The 23632-nt window shown below is 36.1% G+C and overlaps 1 protein-coding gene across 1 annotated transcript in view; it reads left to right on the top strand.

The window, feature by feature from the left end:
• Positions 1-23632, top strand: part of slit3 (slit homolog 3 (Drosophila)) — a 222331-nt gene that overhangs the window by 32391 nt on the left and 166308 nt on the right. Inside the window, exons 3-4 of the mRNA XM_017417474.3 lie at positions 2087-2158; positions 6588-6659. Of these exons, the coding sequence (XP_017272963.1) occupies positions 2087-2158; positions 6588-6659 (144 nt within the window). The remainder of the gene's footprint in view (positions 1-2086; positions 2159-6587; positions 6660-23632) is intronic.

The raw sequence follows: 23632 nt of genomic DNA, 5'->3' as shown, positions 1-23632 counted from the left end.
TTCCAGACTGTGGCAAAATTGAGTAATTTTAAACAAATTTAGTTGTAGGTGAAAACTTAATCTTGATGCTGAATTATCGTCTGCAAAGTTAATCGGGTCTAACCCACTGTGAGTAAACTTCAAGTGAAGTTAATATCCCGTTTCCTTGTTTTCATTTAGTGGTGAAGTTTTCACAGTTTGCTAAAAGGTAAATTAATGTGGTCTCATCCATTGTGTGTAAACCTAAAGAGAAGTTAATAAACCCTGATGTGTTTTCTTGTTTTTTTTCAGGGGTCAGGTTACCACACTTTGTTAAAAGGTGACATCATTGTGGTTTTTATAATGGTTGACCAAAAAGATTATTAGGCTCTCCTGTCTCCAAACACATAAAATCTAAACTTGTTTGTGCTCTTTTCCTCTTCTTTCTTCATCTCTCTGTGGATGACTAATGCCTGATAAAGAACAATGTGAAAACAATACCTCATCAGAGCAGAACGCCAACAACTCCTCGCACCATGTGTTTGGCTTGACATCCCTTGGCCCTCTAAACATCATTTAGTAAATCAATGTTTGGTTGATCCCTCATTTGGACAAATAAACTTTAAGATTTATTCAAAGTTATGTATTGATTTAACTTTTTCTTGGCTTTTCTAAAGGAAAAATCCTCAGAAATGCAGCCACACTTATTTAAACAGGAGGTATTTATTATGGCTGCACAGGAAATTACGATTAATGGTGGATAGCTACAGGTGTTACATCTCTGCATAGATATGACATCTCCTAAACAGTTTTCTTTTCACCTTTTATTTGTTTATCCTGTTTCTGCCACCAAGAAAAGAGCGAAATGAAGGATGTGGAGATATGTCAAAAACAAAAAGTTAAAGCATAAAGATGAACTTATACATCATTAGGTGGAAATCTGTTGAGTGAAGAAATGTCTGTTCTTTCCAGCTTTGTGAATGTGTTCACATGTGGATTTTCTAACAGGAAATCACCAGCAGAGACGCAAAAGGTCAAAAGGAAACAAATGACAAAGTTCAGAACACTTTTACAGCGCAGACTTACAAGATAAATGATAATCTATCCATTTTCTATGCCTGCTCTATCCTTTTACCTTTTTTCAGCAGTCATTGGGCGAGAGGTGGGGTACTTCCTGGTCAGGTCACCAGACCATCACAAGGCCACATGGACATGAACTCATAAATGCAGAAACCTCTCACCTTGGGTCAATTCACACCCACCAATTAACCAATGTGTCTGAATTGTTGGAAGGAATTAAAGTACCCAGAAAAAAACCCTTTTAGAAAACATTTTCTTAGAAAAATACAATATTCCTTGAAGTCTCTTGTCAAAACCTTTTGACGTCTGTCTGTTTTTGATCAAATGTAATTTTTTTGTTAACTGTCTTTATTTTTATATCTTTCCCATACAATTGTGTCGCTTTAACTTCTTTTGCATCTTTGTTGCGTCTCTATCTCATGTCTTTTTGCCATTTTCTTCTTTCCTCTGACTCACATCAGAAAGTTTTGTTTCTTTGTTAACTGTCTCTGTCTCTCCCTTTTTGGATATGTCATCTTTGACATCATCAGACAGAAAATATACACACAGATTTCTGTAGAGCTGCAGAATTCATCCTTTTCTTTCTCTGACCCATCTGGAAAACCTTTCTTGGCCTCTAAAACTCAAAAACTCACAGAGAGTAGTGGAAGGGAAAAGAGAGAAATATGTGTTATTTTGGGGGGACCACATGAAAGCCAAAAGAAAAATGGAGAAAATATTCACTAAAGAGTGGGTTGTTAATTATTTGTTTTGGCTTAGTAGGTTGTAACATTTGTTATATGCTGACTGTCATCAACTTTTTCAGCTTTTGTTTTATGCCAGATTAATTTGTTCAGCGCACTGATTATGTGTTTATACAATGAGTGCAAGTGTCTCTCGTGCTTTGTGTGGGCCAGAAAATGTGATTTTTTTTCTGCTGTTTAGACTACACAAATTCTTTCCAGTTAGAAATTTAAATTTATCTTTTTTTAAAGACATTCTCATATCAACTGTAATGTGTGCCGCTGATGTATTTTCTTTATCTCTGTCTTATTATCCATCGTTTTAGTCATCTGGAGGACAACCAAATCAGTGTCATTGAGAGAGGAGCCTTCCAAGACCTCAGACTGTTGGAGAGACTGTAAGTATAATGTTTTGTGTATAATGATTATTTCAATTAAAAAGAAAACGTTCAGTGCAAGTTAAGCAGCTGATGCAAATAACAGAACTGACTACATTCATTATATATTAAAAACCCACAATAGGCAAACACGAGCACATAAACACACACATACATTTGACTTTTTGTTACTCCATTAAAACAAACAAACAAAATAAAACATCCAACATTCACTGTTCCTCACTATCTGTCCAGTAAAGGAAGTTCACGAACAGTCCACCTGACTGGTATCCAACAAATCCACTCCACTTCACACAATACCTTGGAATCTCCCATTGGTACCACAGCATTCCCTCTGTGTGTGTGTGTGTGTATCTGTGTGTGTTTCTGCATCCACTAACTCACACCAAGGCTCGAGTCAACAAAACTGAGGTGTCACTGTACAAAACAACACCTCCCACATCCACACACACCTGCATGTTTATGACTTTGTGTTGGAGGAAGGATGAGACAATTTTATAGGCAAATAGTACTTTTGCATTAAATGTAAGGGCAAAGTTACATCACAGGCTGTTGCTTTGATATTAGCTAATATTGTCGATGATTCAGACGATCTACATTTAATTGTTACCTTTATTTAGTTTAAATTTAATGCCATTTTTGTTAGCTATTTAATCCCTGCATATTTTACAGCCTATTTGTGTGAGTATATTTAAACATAGGACAAGTTCTGTACAGTTTCTTTAACGATAATTTTAATTCAACTTGCATCTTTTGTATTTTTCAAGAAACTTGTTAGATTAGATGTAAGATTAGAAGATGTTCAATGACATTCCTAAAAACAGAGTCCATGTGTCCGGTGGATGGTATTACACATATACAGGATGTAGCTGTAAAGCAGTTTGTTCAACATGGACCTCTATTCTAAAAAAAAAAGATGCTGAGTGACAGCAGCATGTGTATCTTGCCTATATAGGAAGATCACACACCTGAGGGGAGGAATGTGAAAAAATGTGCCACTTTAATGTTAAACGGCTGTTTTAATACAGTGCATCAGGCAGGGTCACAGGTTTGGGATGAGAGGTGAATAAAGTTTAGGTGTAAAACACCTTTGTGTTAAAACTCACACAGGAGGTGATGTTTTATGTTTCACTGTTGTCAATTTCAAGTGGTTCTTGAAGGTTTGTGGTATTTTTCCAGTTTGGCAAAGTTTGTATCTGGAACAGGGCAGTTTGTCAACAATGATGCCACGTGAACTGTACCAAACAAAATAAAGGAACAGTAGATAGCATTTATTTTATGAATAAATCCCCAATAGACATATGGCTAAACAAACAAACAAAAAAGTTTAGAAACTATTCTTTTACAGACTATCTAACAAAGAACAAATTGTTTTATATTTGGGAGATTCAGGCTTTTAAGTTATTTGAATCAATCATGAACATTTTAGTCTATAAATAGAACTGAAGAAACATGAAGGAAACAAAATCCAGTTGTCTTGTATTCAAATGTTTAAGAATCTAAAATGTTAATGTTATAAAACTTAACATCTCAGAGTAAAAGTTCCTCTAAGCTTCAGTGCAAAACTGATCAGAAGTTACTGAAAACATTGCAGATATTGTTACTTCAGCAACAGAAAGCAGCTATGTTATCTTGGATTATTTCACCTAAAAACAAAAACCACATTTTTTGGGTTAAAAAGTAAACAAACAGGCACCATGATCTGACACAGCATTTCTGGAAAGTTGTTAATGGCAAGAATGAACTGGAGTATTGGACAGGTCGTCTCATTTTTGTCTTTTATAAACTATTTTTGATCAAATATACAGTAGATACAGCGTAAATTGTAATTTAAAAAAAAAAACATAAAATTTTATTCACTTGTAGTATTATTGATTCTATTTGCATAGACAGAATAATCCACTCATTTCCTCCATTAATCTATAACTATGACAATGTGACTCTTACAAGAATCCAAAAGTCTTTAAGTCTTTTGTTAGGACTTCTGCAAAGTTCTGATACTGTTAAACATTTTATCTAGAAGTGTTTCAAAATGTTTTCTAACTTCTATGCTTCATTTGTTTCTGTAGTTTTAATGTATTACTTAAACAGTCTGACATTTTTAAAAATGTTTTGACAGGGTCTCTAATGTTTTGTCTGACCGGTGAAAGGTTAGAGGTGAGAGGTCTGGTGCTGGGTCAGTGATTAATGTAGTCACAATGGGAAAAACATGCAGCCTAACTAGTCACCACACACAATGAGAAAAATTTTGACAAGGTATAAGTTATAGATATGGTCAGAAAGCTTCAATATCAACTAGGATTTATACATAAAATAATTATGAATGATTATTAGTGTAAGACCTTTGTAGTTTTATTTTTGTCCTTTAGAAGAAAGAAAATCCAGCCCGGTGACTTGCTTTCTGTTTCATGTCCAGACATTTGTTTTTGGGATATTTTTGATTCTGAAACAGAAATAGATCCAGTGTTAAAAATATTGTGCCCATAAAGTTGAGATGTTGTATAAATTCAAAGGTTTAGAGAACAAAGACATCATTGTAACTTAAAACCTCCCACACAATTCTTATCCTGAAACCTTCTGTGAATGAATGTCTTAAAATGACTCGTAACTCTTATAGTTCACGGTCATGTTATTTATTTGCAGACTAGTAGTAAGGTTTTACAAACAGACATCATCATTTTAAATAGAGGCTATCTTTTTTGGGCTTCATTTCTCATTTACAGAAGTAAAAGTCAGGGTCCCTGTTTTCACGGTCACAAAGGTTAAAGGTTTGCATCTGGGTCTTCTCCAGCACAGGTTCTGCTTTGCGACCCTCCACCCTCCTTTTTCCCATCCACGCCTCATTTCTCAGCCAAATACTTTGGCAGCCTGATAACATGTTCACTCCCTCTTCTCACTCTGTCCTCCTGTTTCTCATTGACAGCCAACACCACCTTTCTTCTGCACACATATGACCACTAAGGACAGAGCTTTACCAGAATACCTTCCATTCATTACTTTGTTCAGATACATAGCAGATTTTATCTCTTTTCTTCTGACTCTTATTCTTTTTTAAGTGTTTGCCGTGGGTTTCATGACACAAGAACAGTAATATGCATAATTTATTTAAATGTAAAAACTTGTCAATATGTTTCATTTTTGATACTTTGTTTTACAAACTTGTTTCCTTACAAGGACCAACGCATTTTACAGTGAAGGTGAAATCAGATTGTCATCTAATCATTTTATCCAACATACACAATGTATTAAATGGCAAGCTTTTTTCCTCTAAAAAATCTTACTTCAAATTCAACAAAAGCAAAGTTGAAAAATGTTGAAACTGACAGGTCTAACCTGCAGGTAGAGAAGTTCAGTCTTGCAGCATCCATACAGAGTTTACAAAATCATTTTTTGCTGAAATTGTCAGGGTCTTCCCATCTGGATGGCTGCACATGTTGCTCCAAAACCAGGTAACATTATACCTTAAGTGTACCTTTACAGATGTGCAGGTTACCAAACCCACTGCAAATACTGACTTTTAAAATTATGGGGCATAACCCCAGAAAATATAATCAATAATTTCCAAAGGAATTCTAACAGAAATTTAGACGACAGAACAGTTACCATTTCACTTCAATTGATCTTAATCTATCTTAAACCCAGACGAAGCAGCAGCGTTTCTGGAATTTAGGATAAATATCTTTATTGAAACAATCTGCAGGCATTAAATTGAAAATGAGCAAATCCCTTTCAAAAATAATTTATGTAATGTTAACTTTTTGTATTTGTTGTACTTGAAAAAGTCTTTGCAGTTCTCTTTCTTTCCATTTTTCCAGTGTTTAATTTCTTTTTCAAAATAATTTTAGCGTTTCTGTGTGTTTGTGAGCACTTTGGCAAGAATCAGTGGTCTAACACAGGTTGGATAAGTTATCAGGTTTATAAATGAGAAATATAAAGTGAGTATGAAATCATTGGCGAAGGTCTTGCATTTTATGTATTTCTTTTACACCAAAAATAAATAAGGTCAATAAGATATACTAATTTTATATGATTTGATACACTTGGCCTTCTTGAAGTATTCAAAGTGATTTTTTACTACATTACAAACATGCTTAGACTTGCACTAATCTAAAACATATAATAAATAAATTGATTTATTTGTGTTTTATATTTATTTTAATGACTGAAAAGTAGCACAAACGTTTTCCTTCCCTTGATAGGTCAAAGCTTTTGTGAGGATTACGGTGATAACTGGCTTTAAAGGGCTTGGAGGCTGATAACCTGTAACTGACATCCATACACAAAATGCAGCGTGATAACCTGTAGGTCAAAATCCCAGGAAACCAAAGATGTTCTTGTGACTTTTGACCTATTGATGGTGATAACTGTTCAGGCGTATGTTTTGAACTTTTTTGTTCTTGATGTTTTGTTTTGTTATGTCTCCATGTAGTCGTCTGAACAGGAACAAACTCCAGTTTCTCCCCGAGCTTCTCTTCCAGTCCAACCCCAAACTGGGCCGAGTGTAAGTACACTTTTCCTTTACCCTCCTCTTTATCTGCAATCTCTTTCTGACACTCTCCCCATCACTTTTTTGGCTCCTTTTCTGTCTCTTTTGATGTGCTACACGATCCTTTTGAAAACACAGCCATGGTTGGATGTCAGAATTTTTCTCCAGGTTGAGGGTTCAGGTCTTGTGCCAGGTGACACAGTGCCACTCTGTGCTCCTGTCAGCAGGTGAAAAAGACTGAGTGTCAGATGTAATGTGCACGGTTTGAAGAGGTGAACGTGCCTGGAGTAAATGTTTTGTTTGGACAGACGTGGAATTTTTATTCGGGAATATGTTGTTTTCCTGGAGTATTCAGGGTAAAAGAGCAGGTCAAGCTGATGCAGCGAAGCCTCCCACTTGCCCTTCTTCTCTTTTTCATCTCACATTCCCAGACATTTCTCTCCTCCTCTCTCTCTCCCTGACTTCCAGTGGTGCATCCACCCTGCCTCGTTTCATTTGCTCGACTCTCTCTCCAGCTCTCTTTTTTTATCCACTCAGGTTGTCTTCTCCTCTGAGAGTTTCTGTCAGATTAGGTTGAAGGTTGAAACACCTCTTAACGTAATAGCTGTTTTTATTGGGCTGCCTTCAAGTGAAACTACTGAGTTTAACTGTGTTTGTAGGTGGATGTTTGCTCCTGATTGTCTGTGCTGCACTGATTATTCCAAGCATTCATGAGCTTAGATATCACATAGTTGTGTGTCTGCACATGTGTGCTGTGTGACAATTGTGTTTCTGTATGTGTGGTATGAATGTGGAGATGGGCTTGAAGAGGGAATACCAATGCAGAGACACCAAACTTTTCACTTCTTACATTCTTTTGCAGTGTTTCTATAAGGCAGAGTCCCTTGGAAGTTATTATAACCCTATTTTGTTAAAAAGTCTACTCTCCTGTGTGAAGTCTTTATTCATTTGAAAAAAACGGGTGATCACAAAGCCAAACAAAATGAAAGAAATATTCTGCTGAAAAGCTTTATTTAATTAAGGCTATGAGAAGTAGCTCTGAGTAGTGTGTAACTGGAATCTTTACAGTGAATGACAGCTGGAGTTCAGCTTTGCAACAATTAAACAGATTCCAACAGGGACTTGAGCCACTGCAGTGTTAGAGTTCTAAGGAGTTCAAATAAAAGTTAAACATGACAGCCAATCTTCAAAATTACTTAATGTGGTAATTAAGTACATGTTGTTCCTAATTCAAAACTTGACTGAAAGTAAATTGCATTGTCCACAGAAACCTTGAAAATGTTTCTGTGAACAGTTTTTGGTAGATGGATTTGTGTGATTCTTTGAACACAACAGATTGATAGCTATGCAAAATAAAAATCTATCAGGCTAAGAACAGTAAGTAGTTTCAAAACATGTCTTACACAAAGTGAGGCTCTTCAGAGACATTCAGTCATTGAATTTCAGTTAAAGGACAAAGTCATACGGGAGGTAGATAATATTTCATCACATTTGTCCTTGGTTTATTCCTTCAGTTCAAACACTTGAGCAGAAATCTTTATTAATTAAAGTTTAGTTCACAATATTAGGGTTTAATGACTCAAAGAGTGATACCTAAACAAGACAGCCATCTGTGGTTTGTTTTGTGGTTCTATTGTTGCGGTATCCACACCCTAATCTACATGGACCTTTAAGGTAAGATGGCACAGCTCAGTTTACCTGTATCTGAAGCTGTAAGGTTAAAGTCAGTACATTTCTCCATGTAGACATAATCTCTGGCAATTTCCAACTAGGTACCTATAAGATTTGTGCTTGTGAAACAAAATAAGACAACTTTCGCCACACGTAAACCTGGCATTAAGACACATCTGATGGTTTTTCACTGAATGTTGAAGATATTCACTTCAAACCTGCAATTCCTTTAAAAACTGGATTTTGAACATTAAAAGTTCTGTGAATTAAAACAAAAAAAGTCATTAAATTTTATAAAACACAATGTTTTGTAATAATAAATATAAATGCATTTGATTTATACTTTTCGTAAAACTTTCTCAGAGGGATGTGTTGGCAGAAAAGCCACAGAAAATGAAATCAACTTGGTGGGTTGACATTGTGAAACCTCATTAAAACTCTGGACAGGCTGATTGTGTGTTTCATATATTTGTGGTGATGTGTGATGTATTGCAAAAGACACCAAAGTAGAGTGTTATGGTGGAAAATTAAATTTATTTACTGAGGCTTGCAGGATCACACACAGTCAATAACCTCCCATTTGATCATGAGGGACACACAAAGCGACAACACAGGCAAATATTTCATCACATAAACATTTATCCATACTCCCACAGTTATTTCTTTTTTCCTACCCTGTTGTTCTTCTAAAGTGACAATCTTATTTGAGCTCCATCCCAGCTTTCTCTTCTGTAAAACCCCAAAGTGGTCTCGATAGTTCTTATTTATCACTGGTTTAATGTGGACGACTCATGAGAGTGGAAAAGGTGAAAGTGTTCCAAACTTAACATTATAAATCTCATGTTCTTTATGTCTTTACTTTGTCATCAGCACAATCCAAATTACAGTGTATGAAGTTTCCTCTGACTTCTTTTTTTTTTAGTTCCACTTCCCTTATATTTTTTAAAGTAAGAAAAAAGAAAACAGTAACGTAAAAGAAAAAAAAATACAGAGGACATTCATTAGACAGGAAAAAAAATAAGCATAATGATGGTGGAGAAAGACAAAAAAGTCAGAGGGAGGGTAGCAACAGCAGGAGAGTAAAGATGAGGAGAAAGAGGTTTGCTGGTGGCTTTATGGTTTGGGTTTGTAACCTTCCTCTCTGTCAGCCTTGGTTAGATATTAAATGATGGTAGTGTGATAGGAATTACCTCTTAACCCTCCTATTAAAGCCGTGTGGTCTGAGGTTTGGAGAAAGGGAGGAGTGGGAAGGATGTGGACTTGCATTAAGAAAAAAAAAAACCAGCAGGAGCTGGAGGTTCCCTTTTGGGAAAGTGGGTGGAGGTAAGAACAAAATGTATCAGGTTGGATAAAACTTATAGCTTCCTTTCTTATTGGGATAAACAAACCGACCAGAGTAGTTGAAGATGTTTTAATTTATTAGTAAGTGTGTCTTATGAGTCCTACATGAAAACAAATGAACAATAGATTTATAGGAACTCATCTAAGGAGAGGGAGATAGGTAGTTGAAGGAATGCTCGTGGAGGATGAATGCTTTGAGAGAAATCAAGGAAAGAGTAACGGATATAGCTGTTTTGTGCTTAGCGTAAGAGAGATAAATCAAAAAGGGAAGATGAGATAGAGAAATTTTTGTCTGGAGACTGTGGGGTTTACTGTGTGCAGTCTTATGTTGTTTCCCCCTTTCTTTTACAGATTTTTTTTTTTTTACAGATGTAACTGTTGTATTTCATTCATCAAGGAGGACAAATGAAAATGCTATCAATGGTTTTACAAAATTATCAATTTAGCTGTTTAAAGAGTATTAAACTGAAAGTTCAAATAATCTTTAAGAGTGAGTTCATATCATTAAAAGTACAATTCACCTTTTTTCTTTTCAGTACAAACTGATTTTGTAATTACAGTCTTTATGTGTCTGGTATACAATCAGTATATTGTCAATCAAATATAAGCATAGCCATTGTTGTATAATGGTTATTATTATGACATCTCTCTTTTTTACTTCCTACAAATTTCAAACCACATTTCGGCAACTTTGTTATAATGTAGATTAGATCACTGCCTTATAAAAACATTTAGATTCCCTGTAAAATCAATTTAAAATGCATATTATTAATTTTTTAGAATTCCAGCCAAAATTTGAAATTGAAAATCACTGTAGGCTAGAAAGAAACATTTACCTATGAATTTTGTATCAAATTTTTGCCAGATAGCAGGCCCTTTAAAAAAAGCCTGTAAACTCTTGTCTTAGTTTTTCAGCTTTTCTTCTCTGTAATAATGGTGCTCTGCTCCACTGATGCCCTCGCTGCACTCCATAAACAGCATCACAGTAGGACACCAAAAGCCAAACTGTCAGACTAAAAGGGCTTTTTGGAGACTTAATAGAAAGAAAGAGAGTGCATTTATGTCCAGGGGGAGGCTGGTGAAGGATTTTATCCAGTCAAAGTGCCCTTGAGAATGATACTTAAATCTTACATATTCATTCACTGTCGACCAAGCAAGACAACAGCATCAGATAAACTCATATAAAGTTTGTGTAACATCAGGAAAAAAGTGTCTTTTTAAGAATCTAAAACTATAGTAGTAAGGACAGCAAATTCATCTGTGTGAGTCTAATGGTCAACAAATCATAATATGGAAGGTTGCCTGTTGAAATCTCTACGCTGATGAATGAATGGTAATTAGATATGCTCTTCGGCACCATTAAGTTACCCCTGCACATACATTTAACCTTCAAATGGTTCAGTGAAGCTCCCAGATGTAAAAGTGTGGTCCAGATTCTCCATAGTTACTGTAAATACAACTTACTGCTTAAGTCAGGGGATGAGAAGCAGAATAAAATGAGGAATGAGAGAGAGAGGGAAGGCTGAAGGGCCGGGGGTCATTTGAGATGACTTTTCCTCCTAATTACGCTAATGGAGAAAGACGAGGAGGTTGCCTTTAATCTTGGCTAATTGTCCATTTAGAGGCGACTGCTGTAGTTTACTTGCAGGAATGTTATGGTTAGTGTTACAGGAAGTGGGTGCACCCTAGGTGTCCACTGATTGGTTGCAACTGGCTGAACCTCACTGGCGATTGGTGGGAATGGTCTGAAAGGGTGAAGGGGTAAACTTTTTGAACTTGCATGTTTCTGATTTTTCTTAATGATTCGTTTTCACATACCCACACAGAAACAGAATGAACAGCTTTGATGTTTGCATTGCTGTCAGATTTCCTTGTTACTTCAGGCCTTTTGTTTGGTTTTCACACCACTGGTTGCTGAATAGAAACACAAAAACATCAAACAACAAAATGACATAGAAGCGCACTCACGCCACCTTTCTTGCTCTTTAACACCGCAGGCGACGGATGTCAAAGTGTGGGTCTGTTTGCTTTGCTTGATGTGTATGTGTCTGTGAATGGCAAACTTTATACTAAACCTCCCACCCACAAATGAGTTTCCTAATAATTAAACATGACAGATGTGCAAACTATGGTATGTAGCTTCACTAAATGGCTTCAAGACCCAATATGCAGCTGCATCACATAACTGAACCGTATGTTCATCCCTTTTCTCAGACCTCAGTAAAAACACGTCATCAGGATAATATGAAAGCAGATTAGGATTAAACATCACCTTAAGACCCATCGGTGTGTGCTACAAGGACCACAAATATATTTACCAACTGAGAAAGAAGGATTTTTACAGAGGAGTCACAACTAGAAGACTTTTATGCAGTTGTTCATCTACCCCACCATTGTTACAAGATCTTACAAGTCTGGAATCTAAAGGTCTGGATGGAAATTAATATTCAGATATTGGACACTATAAGCTTATTACAACATCATAACCAATAAATGCCATTATTAAAGTGAAAGTTGGTTAAAAATATTAGTTTGTGACTTATTTAATGAGTGGGTTTTATATATTAGTGCTAATTGTGAGGTGCTTCTTAGAAAATCAATACTTTAAATGGGGGAAAGGGGATTGCGCTGCATAAAATTCTCCAACCAGTTGGTCACGAGAGCAACACCTTTCCCTTTCAGCTGCCTGTTTTAATCCCTAACCTTTTTTCTAGGTTTGTGCAAGGTAAAAATGTGAAAGGTCCATAGAAGGCGGTTTGTTTGGTTGATTTTTTTTCCCTTTTTTTATATGGCAAATAATTTTTATGTGTTTGCCTTTAAATAGCACAGAGTCAGCATGTGGTTGTAATTTACCTCACAAATAAAGGTGATTTGGATAAGGATGTAGCCAGGGAACTGTGAGAACACACACTTACTGTTCAACTGTCAAATTTTCCCTTTGACCTGTTTACTTTTACAGGAAATAGGCACATACTTTAAACGCATGTGTATGTGTCCATGGGTCTATCTGCGTGTGCTCTGATTGTGGCCGTGTGTTTTAATTTGTGCTGTTGGGTGTATTTGTGTGTGAATACACCATCTGTATCAAACTGTTTGTTCATCTGTTTAGTCATCACAAAATTTGATAATTTGTGTGTCTTAGACTATATATTCACTGATATGTTTGCATTCGTCTCATGTTTTGTTTCTAAATGTCTTCTTATAGAAATCTCTCTGGTTTTGCGTGTGATTTTGTGTGCATGTGTCAGTGTGTACGTATATCTAGGAAGAAGCGAACTTGATACAGAACCCATTTCACTTACACAGTGTTTGTTTAATCACAATTTAGGTTTACACGAGAAGGCTAATAGAAAACAGACTTGTCTCTCTGGAAAGCTGGGGAAGAAGAAAAAATGAGGAGAAAGAAGGAGAGTAAGGAGGGAGTAAAGGAGATGAATGGGAAATCATGACGGAAGAGAGGAAAAGAGAAAAATGAACATTGGGTAACAGGTAAAAAAAAAAGGAAAGAGGAGGAAAAGAAACGAGAAAATAGACTAAGACAGGGGAGATTAGGAAAGGCTGGGGTAGAAAAAAAAAACAAACTAAAGAAAAAACTCAGCACTTACTCCCTGAATGGGATCTTTAAGAATATAGAAGCTTTTTCTTGATTGTTTCCTTGTGTTTCCTTTCTGACAGAACCAAGAAAAGAATTGGCTTTTATTTGGAAGTTTGTTTTTTCTGTCTCCGTTTTATTTTGTTTTTTACTTTTTAAGCTGGTGATTTAATTCCTGCTTGTGTGTGTGTATTTGTGTTGATGAGGTGGTTCCCAGTAGTAAAAGCACAATGAAGTACAAATCACTTACAAAGCAGTTGAGTATCATTTTCAAAATTGCACTTCAATAAAAGGGCACATTAAACACCCAGTTTTATAAAGAATGAACATGTATGAAAAAAAGAAAATCTTGTTAGAAATCCACTTCAGACACTATAACTCTCTGCAAATATAGAATACGATGCGATTCACGTTTAATGACTGAAAATCAGTGGGACTGTTTCAGTTTGTGTGTGCATTTGTAACTTTCTGGGAGGTCTGCATTGGAATTGCTCCCTTTGTTGACCATTATTATGGCTACAGACTACATGGCAAGGACTGGCTAATGTCTCTTTCTTATTCTCTCTTTCACTCACACACACACACACACACACACCCACACACACAATGTACGGGACTAGAGAGTTATACTTTATTTGTATGGACCTAGAAGTGAATGTGTGAGCGTGCGTTTCTTTTTAGTTCGGTACTCATGATTTATATTGTTTAAGTGAGGTCTGATTGTTACAAATGAACCAAAACTGTTATTACTGCTCTGATGTAATCAGCTTCTTATAAACATTCACATAAATGAATGGAATGAGCCACAAACACTCTGTATCTTACTGTCACACACACAGGAACAGAAACACTACAGATGTACACATTGACATACGTATTTTAGGGAGACACATGCAAATACAAACCTGTGCTATTGCGTTTTTGTTTTTTCCTTCTCTTGTTTGAGCCACTGTCACATCAGGATAATCTTAGAAAAACTGGGATTTCTCTACAATAAGTGTAAGTCTGAAAAAGAGATATGCATGCATTATGCCATAATGCATGTCCCAAATGTCTTCCAAGATTTTAAAAGTGTACATTTAAATGACTAAACTGGATGAGTGAAAACCTCAAACTGAACTTTTAGAACAAAGGAAGATCAATATTTGAAGGCTCAAAGAGAACTTTCTCTTTGGAATCATTTGAACCCATGCTGACCGGACAACTTGGACAACTCTCACGCTGTGTAACTCCAACTTTTAAAATGAATTTTCTTTAAACTTCTGTGTCATGAAGTGGCCATCATAAAGTGGCTAAACTGAAGCTGTTCTGTTTGTCATTATGTTACGATGCTGTAACATGCTGGCGGCAAAGATCTAAGTGAGCTAAGTGACTTTAGGGCCTCTTACATCATTCATGGCCCACTTCAGATGACTCAGCAGTGAAGACACAAGATAAGCTTCTGCATGCAATATCTTAACATTTCTCAATGAAAACCATATTGAATCTGAAATGTTAGTTTAAACATGACCAAAAAAAGGTCACTGTCAAGAAGATTGGCAGCTTCCACTCAGCCTTGAAGCTGAATATGTCTCGTGGAATGGACATTTTTTTTATAAATTCAAAGATTGCATGTTCAGTATATTCCAAATCATTTGAAATTTCACTTAGGTAAATGTTATTTCTAGCTTTTTAATTCTTTGGTTTCTCAGTCCAAATCATTGTCTCCGCCTAATGTGTAGTAGCTAATAGACAGTGATGGACAACTCACAAAGTTTTCAGTTTCAAAAGAAAGTGCTAAGTTCACAATTTGTATGTTTTCCTTACTTGTTTCTCTACTTTGACTTTGTTTCTCTCCCTCCTTTCCCACATTACACTCAGTCATAGATGGTAAGGCTTAAGAGTTGAAAGTGCACTGCAATGACTACAAATACTATAGACATGGTTAAGTTTAAATGTTAAAATCTTCATAGTTGTGGTTAGAATTAGGGTTAGGGTTGGTGAAACTGGGCTGTTCAGTCTTTCATTGAGTAAATCACTTATCCTGATCTTTACTTCTGAAGGTTTACTTCTGAAAGGTTTCAGATCTCTTTGGGATTTGAAACCAAGGATTTTAGTTTGGAGCTTTTTGTTAAAGTGGTTATGCTAAGATAATTTTTAAAATCATTTTAGAGCACCAAGTGTAGGCACTGTACTGTTTTAAAATAAATGGAGAAGACAGAGAAATACGTTAATGAATGACAGAGAGATTTAGATTTACAGTACATGGGGATTGGAGTTTGCCTCGGACTGAATGTGAAACAGTGCAGTGGAGAGAGAAGAAATGAGACTCAGTAGAAATAGAGAGTCAGCCACATAAATGGGGTGAGAGGAGATTCAGCCAGGCCTCCTCTAAATACAGAACACCACAAAGCCACTTGAAAACCTGCAGAGTTATATTTATACATCACATGCAAACACAAACAAACAAAAACACACGAACACTGTGTAGTTGCCCTGTTTCTTTTTTTCCCTACTTTTTGTGAATGTAAATTTGAAATACACAAAAAGACAGAAATCTAAAGACACCACTCAAGTCTTAAGCTTGGCTTTTTCATGTTTTGTGTTGCAAGACCTCAACCTCTACTCTTAGGTTCTATAATGTTCCTATTTCTTTGACATTAAAATATAATGGTAGCACCATTTCAGATATACGGTTTGTTTGGTGATATTAAATCTTAATGTATTTTTGAGAGATTCTGCAAAATAATTTTATGATTTCAATTTAAATACAGGCTTTTTGTTTAAAAAACCCCAACTTCAGCCAATAAAATAACATCTAACAGAGTGGGAGAATGTATAAAAAGTATTTAGTTTTAGGTTGAGAAAGATAATTAAAGATCTTAAAAAGCCATGGCAGGTTGTCTATGTTACTGAAGTGAAGTTACAAACATATGGGTTTACTGTGTTTGGGTTGAGATGTCACTGTATGTGTGTGTGTGAGTGTGTGTGTGTGCATGTGTGTGTGTGTTCTTGAAGTAAGAATGTTTGTTGTAGCTCCTAAATACAGATTAAAAGACAAAAAACAAAACAAAAATCTTCCACTCTTATCCTCGTATTTCACATTTTTGTTGCCTTTATTATCCTTTCTTATCACTGTTTCCTACAACCTTTATTTAGAAGTTAAATGATTGGCCAACAGAATAAGGCTAAGGATTTGCAGACATCACAAAACCTGTCAGAGTCACAAATACATGTGTTTAAGTGTGCATGCATTTATTTGTATGTTTGTTCAGTAGGAGCATCTGCTTTTGCAATCTGATGGGGCTTCTTGTGAGTTAAATTTTATGTTTGCTCATGCTTTGAGTAATTATGTGTCAATATTCTGTTCTAAACATTATCAGGAGCCAAACGGCAATGTGTTTCCTACAGCTGTCACTTGCTTCCTGGCTGCACTGAAATGTCAGTGTTTTTTTATGTGTATGCATCTGTAAAGAAGCTAAATGCAACAGACAGATGTGTTGCCTAAATCAAATTTACCTCTGGCAACACCATCTCTGAAGTGTCTAATACACAGTATATATTAATTACTTGAAATTACTCGCAGTAATGAGAGGTGAAGATGGAGACTATGTCTCTGGTCTGACTCGCATGCTGTTCTCTGTAAACTTGTCGTCCTGAATTTTGGTCATTTTTACAAGCGCTGCATCACTCTTGTGGTCTAGACCAATGTTCTTGAGTGTGTGTCACTGCATGATTGTGACTGGTTTATGTTTCATTCAAAGACAATAGGCTCCAGTGGCCTGCCCGCTAATTTGTAGCTTTGCTATATAAGGCGACCAAGTTACCACAGCTTCTTCAGTGTAACACAATAGAACTACTTCACACCCAAGAGTCATAGATCAGCTGTAAATCTCTTTACTTTTGTGCTGCCATTGCAAAAGTATCTTTAAGCACTTCACTAGCAACCTTCTACAAAAACACATATTCTACACTCAATTATTTTTGGTAAATGTTAAAAAAAACAATTTGACAGACACAACATAATAATTTTGCATTCATTGGAATTCCAGAAAAAGTAAAGAACTAAAATGTGGATACAATCTTTTACAAATTACTGTGACTATACATGGAGTAAAGACAGCTAAAAAAAGCAATGTGCGACAGAAAAAAAAAATCAACATCTGCAAAAGGATTTCAACACTTGCAGGTTTCATTTGATCAAACTTGATTGTTCTGTATACACTGCCACAGCCACAGAACAGACTGATCATAACATTTTAGAAAAAGTCAAACCTTATGTTTGTGTTAATTTTGGCAAGCTGGAAAAGAACAATTGTAGAAGTGAAAGCCTTGTTACAACCACAATCTATCAGCATACGGTAATATGCATATCAGTTTCTAAAGCTGGTGATAAAAATAACCACATGTTAAAGAATCAGAGAACATATCCATTTGATGGTGCTCAGATTCTTGATATACTAACAGTCTATACATTAAGCTTTATAGATACCAGCAGTACTAAACAAGCGAGGGAGAAAAAGAAAACCTTTTTAGTGCCAGCAGGAGATGATGTAGCTGGCAGACGGATATTTGATGTACAACAATGTGTTTAGTGTATTTGCCACTGAACATCAATAAACCTCTGGCTGCTGTTACCAAAACTTACAAAAGAAAAATAATCTTTGAAAATAAAGAGACATTTCTGAAGAGGGGAAAGAAGAAAATATTACAACAGAAACAAAGACAGGCAGGAAAATGAAAGTTGGCACGGAGAGAAAGAAAAAGAGGATGTGGACAGAAGCAGAGATAAGGTGGACAATCAAGGAATTGCAGAAACACATGAAGTAATGAGTAAGATCTTTTAGATGCAAGTAAACCTTGAATGCAATCAGCAAACAGATTTTGTTAATGTAAGACCTTCTTTTATGGTACATGTCTGCTATCAGGGTCTTCCAGTAGAATTCCTTTTATATAATATCTTACTTTTGAGCATATAAGCTATTCATGTGGCTGCCCCTTTGAGATCCACTTTCTTTATCGCTTCTTATCCTATTTTAGTTTAAGCATTAGGATTTTCTCTACAACATGAATGTGTCACAAATGCTGAAAGGTTCGGAAAATAACTTAAATAGAAACATAAAATTGAACTAAGGATTACCAAGGCTTTCTGAACATAAAGATACAGTGTTATGAGTTGCATTTTTTTAAGTCAGTAATTCTTTCACACATTTTAACTAGTTTTGACTTATACGGCACAGACAGTTAAAGAAAGATCAGGCATCTTAGTGAAGAAGACCAGATAAATGCAGGATAGTTTGTATCAGCAGTAGCCTGGGTTAAATAAATGAGTGCAGGCATCAAGTAGTGTAAAGAGTGTCTGAAGTCCACGCCACCCACCGCCTTGTGGCTACTTTTATGTGGTCACATAAGACATGATGTCACTAGCCACTGCTTTGCTGCAGTTCCACTGCCCACCGGCAACTCTTTCTGCTCCTCTTGTTCTGTAAGAGGATTGAAGAACTGATTCACAGCAGATTTATTTAACCAAAGGGATTTACTTACTTCCACCTAAAGTAGTAGAACTGTCAAACAGCATGTGTTTAGCAGTTTAAGGCATTTACTTACCCTGGACCCATTTCACCATTATATAAAGCAAAGTTGTCATTTTCCTTTTACCTTAAATATTTTGTCATTTTTATTGCCAGATGCTTTTTTCACAGTAAAAAGAGTCATGAGGATATGTTTTAAAATCCTAAAGCTAATGCTTTTATGTTTTCATCAAGACTTACAACAGTCTGCTGAAACCTTGAAAAAAAGTAAGAGGATAAAACTTTTATCATTCCCAAAATATTCCCGATTATGCACTCATTCATGTTACAGTTTCATGACACTGTTTGAGAAATAACATTATTCTGGAAATAAAGAAAGGCTTCACCTTGCCGAAAGACACAACATCTGCTCTTTACAAGGTGTCGTACATGTTCTTGATGGGCTGTTGGCTGACAGGAGCATGAACATGTCTACATGTAAAGTCACACAAACATACACATGCACATAAACACTTTCATGTCACCTGACTGACAAGGTGCCTACTGATCCTGCCGGCATACATTCACAGTACACTCAATGCTTCGTGCCAGTGAAAGATCAGTCCAACATATGTAATAGTTTTAGTCAGCCACGTTTTGGGTGCATTCGTAGCCAATGAAATCATTCCACAATATTTGGTTACGTCAGTGGTGGGGAAATCTGGTGATGCCAGTCCTATTAAATGATTACGTTAACAAGAATAGACGTTGTTTGATGGGTAAAACGAAAAGTTGGAACATTTGTGTGCTGTAATTTATTTTATAGTAATTTGCCCTGAAGATCTATTGTTGGCAATCAGGATTTTGTGTATCATCTGGTTTGGTGTCTTTATTTGTATTTAGTCTCCGATTTTTACCTTCTCTCAGGCATATTTAGCATTTCTTTCATATTTGCTTAAAGTAATTCAAGTCTGAGTCACACAAACATGTGGCTTTCATCAGACCGTCTTTGTAGTGTTATTAAGATGAACGAACACACACATGTGCACGCACACACATACGCAGAAGGGTATAAATATACATAAACATAAACAGGGAAACATATGGCCATATATTCCCTTAAGTGTGCAGTACATGTGGTCATAGTGTTTTTTTATAAAGTGTCCAGGCAGTGATGTGGAGAATAAACGTAAATTTTTGTGTTGAGTCTACTACGGGGATCATTACTCTCCACTGAGTAAGCAACATATTGATAAGAAGAAAGACTTGAAAATATGCAGTGAGGTCTCTGCTGACCACATGTTGAAACTTCTGGTTTACATCTTCTTCTCTGTCCAACAGAACTCAAAGGAAAAAAAAAATGGAAGTAATGTTTAGACATTAGTTAATGATCTTAGAGAATTGTAACATATTAGAGGTTTTGTGGTCTAAATTTCAGGTTACTGTTACTTAACTGCCTGAAATGCCCTATTGACAGTCAAGGTTTTTTTTTTAATTCTTATATGCATATCCATTGTATATTACATGTCTTTAGGCTAGTTTGGCACCCTTTGAAAATCAAACGACTGCCTGGTCATTTCTGACCAACTATTTGACCAATCATACCAAAGTTACAGGCTGTTTACACATTATGTATCCTGGGTGTAAATGATGTATTTTTTAAGATTTGTTTGTGATGTTTTGGCTTTTGTTAAATTGGAGTTTATTTGATGCAAATGTAAACATGTTGTTAGATAAGGAGGGAGATGGAACTTCTGTGGAAGATTGAAGACACACAAGACATGTGAACAGATAACAAAGACACAGGGACAGATCCAAATACCTTGGTGTATTTTACCAGCGCTATGGTCATAACGAATAAATCAACATTTAATGCAAACAAACTAGACAGGGAAGCAGAAAGACGACAGTCTCTTCAAAACACAACAGACAAGAAGCAGATAAAAGGCAACAAACAGAAGCAGAAGAAGATCAATGACCAAACAGCCTAATGTCTGGAAATTTTTACACGTGTAAAGAAAGTCTCCCAAACAGGAACTAAAAACCGATAAGTATGTATGTCAATGACTAAAAAGATAACAAACTGTATAAAGAAGAAGAAAAAAAACCTTCCTATTTGATGAGAGTTCTTATTTCAGATTTCTGTTTAAAAAGGTAGGACTTCCAAGCTTTTAAGTGCAGTGAGGAACCTGAAACCACCTTTAACAAGTCAGACAGCCAAATCACAAAGACTTGAAGGACTTCAGAGCCCTCAGCAGAGATTGTTATTGTTGTTTGATAGAGGACAAATATCAGACAATCAGACAAGGACGGAAAATTGAGGGGCGTCGTGTACGTCACTGACTCTCAAGCACAAAGGATTGTGGGAAGAGTAGAGGCGGGAATAATTTTGCATTTTTGGCTTTGAGAGGCCGCAAAGATTCCAGAGACCTGAATGTGTGTTCAGTTTTGTGTATCATGTCTCATACAGCTTTCGTGTTGTCTCTTTCCTTTTGCTTGTTTGTATCCTTTTTATGTGTGTATCTGATGACACACATTAATGTCACAAAAAAGCAAACATAGCTATGTTCTGAAGCTGCTCTGATTTTAATTAGCTCTGTCTCATTAACACACACACACACACACACACACACACACACACACACACACACACACACACACACACACACACACACACGATCCCAGTCGGTTACACATGCTTGATTCCTGGAACTCTATGGACCTACCACACTCATGTATGGATCATGTTTTAAATGATGGGAAAAAGGCTTTAAATAAACAGATGCACACTTCGGGGCCCTCAGACGCTCTGACTTTGAAAACCCTGCCAAGTCTGGAGTGGCAGACATCATGTAGACATCATGTGTGCTAACGAGTATGCGTGTGTTCAAAATAAATTGTGCAGGCATTCCATTCTCATCATTTAAAACATATCAGTGGGTATAATTACAGAGCGCTGGTAGGCCAGAGATATTTTTCCCCTTTGGATTGTCTAAGTATTCAAAAACACAACAGCATGTTTTAACACTGCTGTCGTGACAATAAGTTTTTCATAATTAAATCATTCTTAAGTTGCTTCAGTTTTACTTGAATTTAGAATATTTTCTGTTTCACATTCTCTGTAGAGGTTTTTGACTTAGAAAAATGACAACTTCTTACTCCACTGATGTACTTTTTATTGTTTTTATGTCTTTAATAATAAGTAATTGATGGTTACAGAATAAAGTTTATCTGGTAAAATGGTTTTGGCTGCACTAACTTGGGACTTTTAAATCTGCCCTTAGCATCCTCTTCAACTGCCTGTGAACTTGTCATTTTTTCTCTTCCTCTAAAGTCTTTGAATTTGTGTGCATGTGCACAAAAGAAAACCATTAGAAAAAAGAGCAGTGGACAGTGAGAAACGAGAGGACTGAAAGATAAGTGGCAAAATTTGGGAAGGAAAAAAGAACATGAGACCCAGAAACAGAGGTAAAAACTCATAACTCACATTCTACTCTTCTTCATCTCTTGTTTTACCTCTCTGCTTGTCTCCACAAATATTCTTTGCCAGTTGTTGATATTCTTGAGAGGTCCAGGTCACCTCCTAAATTATGTTTTCTTGACATTTCCAACATTTTAGATCATGTTACAACTATTCACACACAGAAAAGCATGTGGGTTGAAATATACAGCCTTAAAACTTATGATGGCTTGTCATGTGATCATGAAGATAACTTCCAGAGAGTCATGTCTAAATTTGATAAATGTAACATGAACATACAGTGTGTCTTTACATTTTTCATTCTCTTCTGTTTTAATGTTGATGTCTCCTCCAGCTTTTATTTTTTCAGCACTCCTTCTGTGCCCCAACACAGGCACAATCCTCTCAGTTGTGTCCTTTGGGATTTTTGGAGTAATTGGAGTTCCTTCCAGTCCATCATCTGTCTGCTTAGTTCAAGAGGTTGATTTTGTGTCCGACAGCAGCACAGCTCTGTCAGCAAGCTTTATGAGAGCCTGTCTTGTTCAAAGTCATCCTCCTTTTTTACTGACTCTATTGCAAATTGTAAACGTAGATAAAGAGTCGTGCAAATATGTGTCAAATTTGTCATTGTTTCTGTTTTTCTTGTCTTGACAAATGAGCTTCTTACAGTTAACAGAATGTCACTCATTTCTTCATACCATTTACCCATCCATATAGAGCAGTGAGTAACTATTGTAAACTCAAGGAAAGGGGCTTGAACTTAAACTTACGTTTTATTGAAAAAAATGCAAAGGCATTTTTTCTATTCCTAAATACCAGTTTTTCTGATCTACCCAATAGCATTTACAGTCAATTGTTTTAATCTGAGAATCTGAGACCACAAAGTTGTTGTTGTTTTTTTAAATATGTCCATTTAAAAAAACAAACAAACACATTTGTGTTTAGATTATGCTTTTGACTATTATGGCATATATATATATATATATATATATATATATATATATATATATATATATATATATATATATGTACTAATACAAAACAGAGATTAGGCACTAAATGCTCCACTTTGAGTTTTAAAACACCTAATGGGCCATAAAATGTAGGTCTTTGTTTTCCTCTGATAATCCCCCTAGTTCCTTTTTAAGTCACTTCAGCCACACATACAAACACATTGAAGACACACTATAAATGCACACACAGCCACTCTATAAATCACAAGCCTAATTCTAGAAGTAGATGTAGTAATAATAGCCGTTTCAGCTTTTTTGGCGGTGCTTCGCTGGTAAATAGACCATTCTGTCTTTCCGGAAAAGCCTGTGAGATGAAAGACTCCTCAAGGAGCCACGTTAATGAAATCTGCTGAGTGAAAACCGAACTGGGAGGAAGGGCCCCGTACCTGCAAACACACACAGGATCCCCCCCCCCACCCCCA

Source organism: Kryptolebias marmoratus, linkage group LG9 (genome assembly GCF_001649575.2).
Source record: "Kryptolebias marmoratus isolate JLee-2015 linkage group LG9, ASM164957v2, whole genome shotgun sequence".
NCBI classification, from domain to species: domain Eukaryota; kingdom Metazoa; phylum Chordata; class Actinopteri; order Cyprinodontiformes; family Rivulidae; genus Kryptolebias; species Kryptolebias marmoratus.
This window is presented reverse-complemented; position numbering and strand designations above follow the sequence as displayed.